Raw genomic sequence first — 13,143 nt, 5'->3', positions numbered from 1 at the left:
TAAACATGACTTCATATAAAGCCTTATTTACTGTCTTCTTGAGAGATAATGACGACTCTCCCTAGAGTGAAGCTGTTTGCCAGCCGACGTTCTCCTTCTGTTTGGAAGTGATCATTATAGGACCATTGGGAACAAGCAGATGTCATCATCTGCCAGGCAAAAGGGGAATGATGAATCACCAAAGAGCTCTGGAGTTGTGAAAACCACGAAAAACATTTTTGCCATAGTGACAAAGTCGCTTGTGTCAGCTGGAGAAGCAAACGCATAATTTCTCCTAACGTGTAGATCTTGAGAAATAGCTGCACATCAGAGTTGAAATGACGCAAATGTCAGTGTTTTTCAATGGCTTCTCGCTGGGATTTTTCTTTTTAAACCAGTGAAATAATTAAGCAATGGCAACCGCTTTATTTTTTCTAAATAGTATTTTTATTTGTGGGTGACCTCAACGCATTTAAAGTATGTTTTAGTTGGCTAAAGCCAGCAGCTGTGTTTTGATAAAATAAATAATTAGTTTGTCCTTAATACTACTCAGATTAAATGAGTTTTATCAATTGCCGGTTTTGTACAGAATAAGAAACCGAGAAATAAACAAATCCAGCAGTAATTGAACAAGGGGGTAAATTTCTGTTAAGAATTTGTACTTATTGATCACATGTATGTATGGTGCTTGCACAATCTTTAGTAATATCACCACATTACACAATGTAACAGCAAACATGCTGGAATTACATTACATTAATACATGTTGTGCCGATATATCAAGCATAATCAGAGGTTATTTATTGGTAAAGAAGTATTTTCTTATATTTCATCATGTTTAGTTCTCACGTAAGTTTGCAAATAACTGGAGCCGTAGTTGTGGTTCGCCATTTTAATGCTTCTGCTTTTCTGCTTTTCCTGCTGATTAGATAGTTATAGTTATAGTTATTATTATGTTTTTTACCCAAAAGATTACGTGGAAACAATCAGATGTTTATTTATTTGAAATGTACAATTTTTTCAGCAAGGAAGTAAATATTTGGACATTGAAATCCAGAGGCATTGGATGTACCAACCACGTGTTGTCACTGGCAGACAATGTTCTCGTCACACTGTAGACACAAATTGAAACTCGAGAGTGAAACACAGGCCCCTTTCTAAACCACAGGGAGCAAGCGCTACAAGACGAGCAAAGCAAAGTCACCAACAATTGTGCGGCAAATATATTTCCTTCATATCAACAGACACTGTTCCCAATGCCTTAGAAATGTAGGTATGAAAAGTGAGTGCTTGGAGATGTAAAGCTACACTATTTATTATACATTTTTTCCCGCTTTCAGACTTCAAACAGCTGCCTCCTGCTGATCCCTAGTAGGGAATCAAGTTTGAAGATATGCGCTGGGGTTTTCGTGAGTTTGAGAAAATAAACAAACATCTCTTTACCTATTGCACCATGACTTTTATGTCAACGGACTTTACCAGTGAGTCAACTGAGCTTCCAGCTTGCCTTTGACTAGGTACTTTAAATTGTCCATAACTATGATGTGTCCATTAAAGGCTCCAGACCCTGTGACCTTGAAAAGCCAAAAAGCAATAACAAATGAGTGAATAGAGAAATATTTTTTTGTCAAACTTATGATCGTTTACATTTACGAAAGCGGAAACTAGAGATACTACTGATTTATTTAAGAATAATAATTTTGCATATTTCATAAACAAGTGTAACATGGAGGGTTAATTTGATAATACTAAATAATGAGTTACACGGACCCTTACACCGCTTATGTTCTAGTAGTACATCAGCCATGAAGGAATTGAAAGCAACTGAATGCAGTTGCTGTCTTTAACCTGCTGTCACCTGTTGACGTCAAGCAACTTGTTGAACCAAAGACCAACAAAGAAACTCCACCTTGTAAGGTCAATCAAGGCTTTCTTGAAATCCTGATCATCTCACGAAAGAAGTCTCTCGCATTTTATAGGTTAGTGAAATGATAAACTTCTCTTGAATTCCGTCATGAAAATGCAATTTCCCAACCTTCCGTCGTGTATTGGACATTTAATAAAACAGAGCCAAACAGCGTACCTACCATATACATAGAGGATGTAGTCGTCGTAAGCATCCCCAACAACGTTTGACGCCACACATCGGTAGGTGCCATTAAAGGACTTGTTCAGGTTCTCGATGTAAAGATCAGATCCGGTGACCACTGCGTGGGGGGGCACTTCCTCGTCCACTCTTAACCAATTGATTCTGTGGGGACTTGAAAGCACAAATACCAGGCACATCACTCAGAGGGTGTCCATCTACCCCAGAAATGTGAAATAAAGGTCAAGACTAAAATGGTCTGAGAAGGGTCATCGGCAGTCTGCCAATAATGATCTACTTTAAACAGCGTGCAAACAACTCCTAACATTTAAATGCTAAGATTGAATGTAAAGGTTAGAAGGGTTGTTGGATAGTCAAAATGTGCTGTGTGCAAGCGTGCAGGAGCTTACTGTGGTTTCCCCTCTGCGATACATGTCAGATCCAGATTGTCCCCCTCTCTGGTTAATCCTTCAGGATATGTCACCACAATCTTCACCTCTGGTTTGTCTGAAAATAAATACTCCAGGTCTTGACAATGCTTCCATGTCAGACATTATAACAAAACACATTTCTCTGGTCTACCTGCAGCCAAATTATTAATGCACTCCAATGATTGAGCCGCGAGTGAAACACAGAGAAGGATAAAAGGATTTGACGAAGCAATCATTCCACATGTAGTCACTCTGCACTGCCTTACAGCAATATACTTTTTCTCCTCTTATCAATGCTGGCTGCAGATTACCCAAATGTCAAGCAGTTCTAGTCAAGCTTACACTTTTCCTTGAAAGGTCAGGCAAAACAGTTGTTTTACAGAAAATAAATTAATATTCTACCTGGACTTCAAAAGAGTCCCTTCATCTAAGTTGTTTCTTATTCCCTCCCATATTTCCTCCATGCCTCCAGTCTTTTTGATTTAAACTGCACATCATGGTGTGTCTCACTACTTTCCTATCAACCACGCCGTTTACTCTCGCTCGCATTTCGATTATCCGAGTCAGTCATCCCCAAATGTTCCACCCTTCCTGCACTCTCTTCTTCACTAACTTCATTCTTCGATAAATTAGCCAAAGCATCGTTGTACTTCTATATATATGATTCCAAGTCATTATGTACCTGTATATATAAAATTTACACATTGTGTTTTACTTTTTTTTGTTTTTATTTCTTCAGTTTTACAATCAAAATAGCAAACATAATTTTATGGAGTTGAACAGCTTTAGCAAGCCTCAACTTATTATTTACGCAGGCAGCACGGACCGGGACAGGAAGAGACTGAACAGGCTGGTCACGAGGGCCGGCTCTGTCCTGGGCCGCTCGCTGGACTCGGTGGAGGAGGTGGGAGAGAGGAGGACACTCTCCAGACTATCCTCAATCAGGGACAACCCTCTTCACCCACTGCACCTGACCGTGGAGGAGCTGGCCAGCTCCTTCAGTGGCAGGCTCAGGCACCCCCAGTGTAGGACGGAACGTTATAGAAGGTCCTTCATCCCTACTGGTGTCAGGATATTTAACTCTCTACTTTAAATATCCTGATGCTAATCCGTAGTGTGTTTTTCTTCTCGTGTGTTTATTTTATTTTATTTTATTTTATTTTATTTTATTTTATTTTATTTTATTTTATTTTATTTTATTTTATTTTATTTTATTTTATTTTATTTTATTTTATTTTTATTTTGTTAATAGTGTTAAATTTCTAATATTATAAATTATTTGTATATCTTTAAGATCTTTTTTTTTTATTTTTTATTATCTCTTTTATTATTTCTTTTTTCCTTGCACTTTATTTTTTTTCAACTGTGCTGTTGTAAAAGTGTGTTTCCCCTCTGGGGATGAATAAACATTTTCTATTCTATTCTATTCTAAATTTTGTTATTTACAACTTAAACTTTCTTAGTTATTTAAAATAAAACTAAACATATTTTCTTGTGAGGATGAATCCTTAATGTGGTCATATTTCCACCTTTGTAATAATAAAGACATGATACTTACACATTACTTCCAGGTTTCTTTGAGCGAGGAGGTCTTTGGCAGCAGGGTGATCAATGATGCAGTCCACTGGTACTCCATCATCTTCTTTGGTGACCGAGAATCTTACCCGACTGGTGACGGTAAACATCCTGTCGTACGTCTCTTCAACGGTAGTTTCACCTGAGTAAAATATGAAAATTCAGAAGAAAAAAAAACATTTCTCGGTTTCTCAAGCCATCATGTCAGAAATCCATATTTATTGAGAACCCTGTCAGAGCCGAACGCCTTAAGATGACATTTAAGTTTAATTTATGTGCTGAGCGAGAGGATTCAGATGAGCCAGAGGTTTTTCAGTCGTACAAGGAAAACCTGAGGCGGACGGGTCACATAAGCTTGATAATGAATGTCTCTGCAGTTGGAAGGCCGAGTGTAGTAGGGGCTAACCCTGCAGTAATCTGCTGCCCACCAGGCCCTGGACTTTCAGAGGGGCATTCATTTAGAGAGCATTACAATGCCACAGGGGCATCGCATTAGCTGCAGTGCTGAGTGTGATGGTTTACTCGCACTTAATGAAGTGAGGAAATAATTACAGCCCAGCTCTGACCTGCCGCACACTTCCATTTCAGCCCCGTCACATGGGAGCAGGGCTGGACTCAGGGAGGGCATTACACTGTTGTTCCACAGTTGATGATCCCCAATACACACACATGTGGCCTCTGGGCAGATATTAACCTCCTGTAACACACCCGCCCACCAAGACCTGCCTACATAAAAATTGAAGTCCTGGGTCTGAAAAGAAGTCAGCATGCTTCAGGGGGTTACATTAAAATGCCCTGCCTATGGCAGTCTGAGATCGAAGAGCATATTGACCACAGAAAGTAGCTAATAAAACCAGTTCAATGATAATAAAGGCAGCCATTGTAGGCCTTGTTATGAGGGATCATTCATTGTGGCTAACTGGTTTCAAATGTAATCGTGGTTAAGAATTGTTGGCAAACAGCTATACAGTATGTGTGTTTTAAGATTGCATTCCCCCTTCACACCCTCTGTACATGAATAAAGCTATCAGGTGTGTTGAGATTTTTACCATCTTAACAGTCAATTCAGACGTATTAAAATTGAACAGGCACCTGTAACCGGGTTATGTGACCATTGGTCATCGCCTTATTGGTTTATTAGCACAGTTTTTGTACTTTAGTTTTGGTGGATTGAACTTCATCAGTATTGTTGGGCAAGTGGGAGATGCAAGGGAAAGGAAACTAAAAAGGAGCAAAGAGGATGTTCGTGAACATGAGTTAGGCAGGAGAAGACGTGACGATGAGATTGTGAAGAATATGCAGGATCAATCATCCAGAGTTAGGGAGTTAAATCGAAGAAGGTAAAGCATGGAGACCCTTTATTCTGGTTGTCATTAGGACAGACCATGAAGGACAAGATCAGAAATGAGTGCATTAGGAGGATGCATGGAGAAATGTAGAGAAAAAGTAAGGCACACCACTTGCTGTGGCACTCTCTGACATGAAATGCAGGAAGACACATGCAAATGTCATTTTTATGTCTTTTAAATATTAATGTTAATCATTAACTATTACTTTATGAAAATTGATATGGAAATGGTCTGTTTTGATGGACATTTCATAAAAAAATAATTTGCCATTATGTGGAACGTTTTCTAAAGGTCGCCTTGTGATGGACTGATAGTCCCCGGCGACATTGTAATAGGAACAAGCAGTTGAAAATGAATGAGTGGATATCTCGAATGTCCTTAATAGTGCGAAACCGACTGTATTCATGAGCTGATTTTCGAGGGTATTTGCAATGAAATAATAAAAAGCATTTATTTATAAATGTGGATTCTTTGGGGAAAATTGTACTTCTGAGAATTGAGCTTAGGCTTGAAAACAAGGCCAGCCGAGCATGTGGGGCTGCACAGATAGGATCAGCGGGAGCAGAAGATGGCTCTTCAATAAACTAAACATTGCAGGAAGACAGATATAAAGTGAAAAATGCGGCGGTGCAAATAGAATCATTAACACAAAACCTGTTTTAACCATAACTGCATTTGTAATTATACATTTTAAATGTTATTGTACTTATGTTTATTTTTTTTAATTTACATTTTCTATAATCACTGATGTTGAAGTTACAAAGTTTACAAAAACAAATTCCTAATTAGTGGACCCTATCCACTAATAATGTCAAAAATAAAAATGATTATTCTTACATTTTAAAACTTTAATCTTTCACCTTCTCTCTCTGACTGAAGTGTTGATGGGAGACCAATTATTTTTTTCCATAACCATCTGATATTCCACTCCTGAAGAGGGAGACAACTGTAGATCAGGTCGGGAGGGGACTTGAATCTTAATGCAACAGACGTTTTTTTTGTTGCCTCAGAAATCAGCCGCTCTATAGTGACAATCAACGCTGATCAATCCCCCGGCAATCAGCATAACCTCTTCTCAGGGTGACACTTTGCTCAGCTGGCTAATCACTTGGCCTCTCAACACACCGAAGTATTTTGAACGCTGATTGACAGTTTAATTAAGACAAGATGCTGCTCACAACAAATGGTTATTATGGCAAACCTCAGTTTGACTTAAAATGTGTTTAAACATTCACAATCTGAGAAATGGGATCTAAATAAGGAGAACATTTACCCTATTTATTTTTTGACAACAGTGATATGTTCCTAAAGTTAGTTTTTTACTAGCATTACAAGACTAGAATAAATGATGACTACCTGCTCATCTTAATTGTTTGGAACAACTTTCTACCATGACTTTGATTTGCTTAGCACGTGCAGCTACGCTGGCTTAGCAACACACAACTCTGGACTTCCAGGTACACTACTTATCAGTGAAACACCAACAAAGGTTTCATAAGCTAGCAACCGAAATATTATGAAAAGAAAATATAGTAATGATTTTTAGTTTAACCCTGACATTCACTCTTGATTACATTTTTTGTCTTTCATTTTCTCTTTCAGTGAATAGGATAATGGCTTTTGAATTACATGTTTTGCTGTATTTTTCTTTCAAAAACAAAATAGTGTTCTTGAATTATAGCGCAGGTTATTTGCCCTCACCTTGAGCCATATTTACTCACTTTGTGTTAGATCTTCTTCTATTAATAGATTCTATTGTTTGTGGAATTTGGTATACGTTTGGTTTTGAGATTTGACTTTAATGAAAAGGTAATTAATATAGTAATATAATATATGTATATATTCTATCATTTTAGCATTTGATTATTCATGCCACCTCTCTATCAACAGAATGCAGAACATAGACCATCTGTTGACTTCAATATTCCTAACATGATGTCTCAGCTTGTTATTCACTAAACGTCTCGACCGGTTCTTAACATAACATCAATAAAAGGCCATTTGAATTGAATGCCAAGATTACGTGTTAACCCGGTCTGAAGATGGAAGCTACAATAAAATAAACTTGTCAGTTAACATGACTTTTTTGCTCATTATAGCCTTCAGATTTAACTTTTTATCTAAGTAATCTGAGGAGAGAGATTTTTTTTTCTAGAGAAATACCAACAGTCGGATTGCTTATGATTCACATTTACAAAACACATAATTCAAATGCACAGCTGTTTGAGGGAACAAATATCTCTGGGCACTTTAACACTAGCAGCAGACGAGCCTGGTTCCACTACATTTAAATATATTGAAGCTGTCATTTATGCTAACAAGCATTTCACCACCTTGTGTGCTGATTCTCTCCCGGCCCCGAACCTGCCAGCATGATAAATGATAGCAAAAGCATTCCTGCCAATTTGAAAGTGTACTTAAATTAGCCGGCACATTTCTTACCCAACATTATGGTTGTCTTGGCTGCATGTGACAAACCAGATCACAGCAATCCCAAAAAAAACCTCTGTGATATGTGCCGTTTACTCTCCACCCCCGTACAGGCTAATGAATTGTTTAGCACCTCCATAATGAGTCCTGATTTGTGTTTCCTGGGGTGCAGGAAGAGGACGTGACTCTCTGGCTCTTCTTCTGTATCCACTGCCATGATGGATTAGCCGAGCTCAGCATGTCATTGGCATTCTACAATTCTCGCCATCCTGTTGTCTCCCCCTCGCCTGCACCAGACTCAGCAACTCATGAGCAGCAATCGACTTTGACTCCTGTATGAAACACTTGAGGCACAGATGGCATTTAGCTTCAGATTCAGCCTTGTCTAAATATTTAATCTCCCAACAAGCTCAATGAATCCCCCTCCATTCTAATACATATATAATTTGACAACAAGCCCAGAGATATCCACTCTGTGTAAATATGATAGCACTATAATGAATATGCCGCTTTGCTGTACTATAACTACATAATGCATAATAGATGGGCCCTAATCATAACTCAGGGGCAATAAGGAATTTCCAACATGTCAGATAACACACACGCCTTAGAACTCCCAGCCTACAGAGACCCACCAGAATCAAGACGTAATGTGCTTCTTCAATATGAAGATATTCGCCTTCACCCCCAACATTTACATCAGCTGCATACTAAAAGCGTAAATATTTCAGTGAGTTAAAATCTGAACCTGATATGTACATCAAGGCGTAGTTAAGCCTCAGAGGCACAAGTATGACACAAATGTATGACATACTAATACGGCGCCACGGGAAAACTACAGTCGGATCTGCTGAACAAGGAACCATATCGTAACTCCGGAGCAGGAGTGAGTTGTTTTCATGGATTCTTCATTAGTGGAAGGTTATATTTTTTTATACAACTTCCACTTTCAGTGTTTAAGAGTGAGAGAGTAGTAACGCTTCAGAACACATTCCGTTTAGCTGGAATACCACTGAAAGAACGTTGACTACTGAAGTGGAAGGTTTCTGCTCGATGAGTAAAAATCCTTTAATTCATCAAATCGATGGATTAGCCACATCTTTTGGTAGTGGCCACAGGATTAGACTCACAGCAGAGTTGTCTAGCTTTAGCCTCCAATTCTAGTGTGGATAAGAGAGTGATGAAAAACTTTGGTGTTGATGAAAGTCCTCGCTTTATTTTCAGTAAATCCCAAAGTCAAATTTTTACAAAGAATATGAGTCTGTAAATATGGACGGAGGGCATTTTTATGTATATAAAAAAAAAAATGTTTTCAAGCGTCAAATGTGTAGAGGGTGGGAGAATGAGTATGGTTTGAAAAGGGGTTGGTGTAGGCTTTTTTCTTTGTATTTGACTTTATTTTGGATGCTTCTTTGTCTATTTGTTCATGCTAAAGATATTTAAAAAAATACATCAATCCAGAAAACAACAAAATACTGTTTAATAATGATGCGTTGTGTGAGTTAGTTCTGGAACACCACTGCCACTGGCTCATTAGCAAATGTACTGTCAATGAGAATTCAAATGCTAAAAATGGTATTGAATTATGCAGATAATTTAATGGCAACTGTTGTAGAAAATAATGAAATAAGCCATTTCTTAGCTACTGTACTGTATAATCATTTTCTCTTAATGGACTTATTGATATATTTAGTTACATATATTTTTGCATAAATACATAGAGTAAATATTAAGAAAGTATTCTGTTGAATTTAATCTAAATGCTCTCTTCTACGTTCTCCACCAAAAGTCCCACCTCATTAAAGAAGGCATTTTTTTCAATTGAAGGCTTTTCCAAAAGCAAACTTAAAATATGAATAATCTCTTCATATTCAAGACTTAAGTTATCTTTAACCCGTCTGAAAATGTATCTATGGGAAACAGGTTTAAAGCTAAAGTTTGATGCATTTGTTTTCTTATTTAGGTACATTGAGGCTTGATAAGGATTAGGTCCTTGAAGTTTGATATCATGGTCTAATTCTGGTTCTCAAACGTATTTGTATTGCTGTAGGTTGGATGCACTAGTCCATATTATGGCTCATTCAGAAGCCGCTCAGAGAAGAGCCACAGCTCCTGCGGATAGAAAGATCACACCTGGTGATCCAGTCAGAATGACTCCAGGACACGATAGCTAACCCTTGCATGTCCACGGAGGATAAGTGGCGACACGTGCAAAGAATGTGTCTCTCCGTGTAATCTTCTCAGGTTTCCACCAGAAAGAACCTGATGACAATTTCGACTCATCTGATAAGGTCCAAGAAAGTGTCCTCTGAATGACGTCTCTTGAATCATTCGAGGAACATTTTCAAAGATGGAGGTTGCATTTAAATAATAAATGACATATAACGTCGGAAGTTTTTGAAGCAATTGACCCCTCATGTGGGTGCGATGCTGGCTAACCCTGTCAGTCAACATAATTACGGCATTGATTTGGTAAATCAAAATGTATTTTGTCCACAGGAGGATCCTCTCCGGGGACCCTGTGCTGCAGGAGAGTGGACAGACCTCGAGTGTGCGAGGCAAACACGGCCAGGCTGTTATTCCACTGACCTGTCAGTTCATCGTTTCCTTTCATCCATCTGATAGAAGCGGCTGGCTTGCTGCCCAAGGCTATGCAGGTGAGCTCCGTCTCATTCCCCTCACTGACCTCGTCTTCGCGGGTCTCGATGATTGGGCTTCCTGGTGGGACTGCACACAGCAACAGCAAGCGTTACAGAACATAGATAAGCAGTCACACATGTTTACGGTTCTGAGGGTCCGAAACATGCCTTTGCACGTTTTCATCCAAAATATTTCGGTGAACTGTATCATCAGTTGCATTATAAATGCTGTGCATTAAGGGATGCATTAAATTCCATTAAGACATTTGTACAGTTATATTGTATCTATGCAGTAGCTTTCGCTACATATTAATGAAAAACAAAGCAACTGGTTCATTTACCTCTAAGATTTCCCCAAGATGATGGTTTTCCAGATAGATTTGCAAAGTCACATTTTCCCACCTCAGAATAAAATAAACCTCTAGAATGGCACTTCAAGAGACAATGTCTTTGTAATGTAAAATTAATAACAATTATTTATCCAGGGCATTAATAATGCAAACAATGACATTTAAATTAATTTATTATAATATAAAATTGAATTCATATAATGTGATAAATATATATAATTTGTGTTGAAATATAAAAAAGGATAATTGTAAAGTGTATGAAAGACTGCAACACATGGTGGGTGTACAGTAACTGGACATTTAATTAATTAATCATAGGTCAAAAACTATTTGGCATGTGGGTGAGTTCATTTAAAAAATACAATTGCAGGATAATAAATCTATAGTGTATGTAGACTGCTCTGCATTTAATCCAAGATGCTAAACTATAGAGTTCAGGAGCTCTAATTTGTACAAACTCCAAACAAACTTTCACTGACTTCATTGGAACAGCAATTACAGACATTTTAAGAATTGATTTACAACTTCTACATCAATAAACATAAACAAAACTCCACTATTAGTTAATATTTAAAAACCTACTTTACTGACCAACCATTATGCTTCTCTGGAAACTATAAAAGTCATTCCAGCATATTTATCAATGGCTTAACATTGCCAACAAGTCCTTAGTTGGTTATTAACACAGAGACGTTTAGAAGTGATGCATGGTAAATAGGATTTTTAGGTTATATAGCAACTGCTTAATGAGATAATTTATGCTTAATATTTAACCAAACGGTCAGTGTGTTACTAATAAACATCCCAGGAGGTTTTAATTCATCTAATTTATTGAACTAGGAGCAATAATACAGCAGCATTAGCCAGATGGAAAATTGAATCCGGATTTAAGCACCATGAGATAATATCAGGCAAAAACATACAGTAGAAACAACACAGCAGTAAACTAACAATGTATAAAAATACATAACGCATGAAAGTATCTCTATTTTTCTGATGAAAGCTCATCTACAACATATCCCACCGTCTAATGATACAGATGTGATATTAGCATGAAGCTAAGAATTGTGTGTGTCTTTTTTGTTTTAGTATTTTATCATAATTAACTATATTCAGGCTGGATTAGTTATATGCGGGATGGGGCATCAGTGTTATTAATGGCTGATTTTCAGAGAAAATAAGTGGCAGGGAAACTACCACAAACAGCTAGGACAACACATTTGGTGTGTGGAAACGCATGTTTTGAATACATTCCATAGCAATGGTTCAGAACCTTAAAAAATAAAAAGGCATTTACAAGCATGTACAAAATAATCACCCAATGGATTCTGGATCTGGTCTGACAATACATGGTTACTGTTGTTTTATTCTGGTATAAGGGAATAGGATCTCCTGATGTAATTTAACCAGGACCACTTTAGCAAAGGTGAAAGTTTTGTTGACCTCACACACACAGTGAATAACTAATAAGGAAACACAATTAACTTTGTGTAATGTTACAGTATTTCATATAGGCAGCCAATGCTCAGAGAAAAAATGTTTTGAAAAATGTTCATCCCTACTAGTATATAATATGAACCATAGATAAACACATTTTGCAAAGTGTTTCTTCTGTTGTCGTATTTAAGCCAAATAAACAAGTCTATCTTGCTGATGTGCCTGCAAAGTATTATTCTAACAAACTAGCCAGAGCTGATTGTGTCAAGTCACAATAGTAAATATAAATAAACATCCAGCAAAATGTGGAGTTTTTGTTGTTTCTCAATTTTATACTTGTCATCGTCTAAATCTGCTGAACCTCACTCATCGAAAAGCAAAACAGTCAGCAGGCAGCCTATTTCGAGCCCTCTTCAAAAGAACCTTTAGTTCAGAAATATACTGCAGCGACATTCAATTGTACATCCAGAGTAATTACTTAAAAGTGCTTGTAACTCCTTTCAATCCCCCAGGATGTCTGCATGTATAATAAAAAGCTTAACTAGAGTCATTTCTCTCCAAAGCATCAAAGTGTGGCACAGCTGACTCTCAATTGGGATTCGTTGGAAGCGGCCAAGTCAACATTCACCGGGATTCAGAGAGTCAACACAGCTGCCAGATCCAGCACAGTCTGAGCCATCAGTTTCAGCATCTGCTCCTTTTTCGTTATGCTGTTGAGCACTGAGAGCGCTTAATTGGCTGACATTTTGTTTCAGTTTCTAAAGATAACGGGATCAAAGATGACTATCGTTTGGTTTTACTGAATGAAGAGAAAGACAAGAGAAGTATGAATGTGATGACAATGAATTGAAAATCGGGGCTTCTTTG

The 13,143-nt window shown here is 37.7% G+C and overlaps 1 protein-coding gene across 3 annotated transcripts in view; it reads right to left on the bottom strand.

The window, feature by feature from the left end:
* The window catches only part of cadm1b (cell adhesion molecule 1b), a 169,514-nt gene that overhangs the window by 28,032 nt on the left and 128,339 nt on the right, over window positions 1-13,143 (bottom strand). For all 3 annotated transcript variants that reach the window (XM_087796490.1, XM_087796492.1, XM_087796491.1), the window contains 4 exons: window positions 10,440-10,577; window positions 4,055-4,213; window positions 2,476-2,572; window positions 2,067-2,239 (listed from right to left, as the gene is read on the bottom strand). In XM_087796490.1, the coding sequence (XP_087652616.1) occupies window positions 2,067-2,239; window positions 2,476-2,572; window positions 4,055-4,213; window positions 10,440-10,577 (567 nt within the window). The remainder of the gene's footprint in view (window positions 1-2,066; window positions 2,240-2,475; window positions 2,573-4,054; window positions 4,214-10,439; window positions 10,578-13,143) is intronic.

This window comes from Callionymus lyra, chromosome 7 (assembly GCF_982586985.1).
Source record: "Callionymus lyra chromosome 7, fCalLyr1.hap1.1, whole genome shotgun sequence".
Lineage (NCBI taxonomy): Eukaryota > Metazoa > Chordata > Actinopteri > Syngnathiformes > Callionymidae > Callionymus > Callionymus lyra.
Note: the sequence above shows the minus strand (reverse complement) of the source record. Positions and strands in the feature narration are given on the sequence as shown.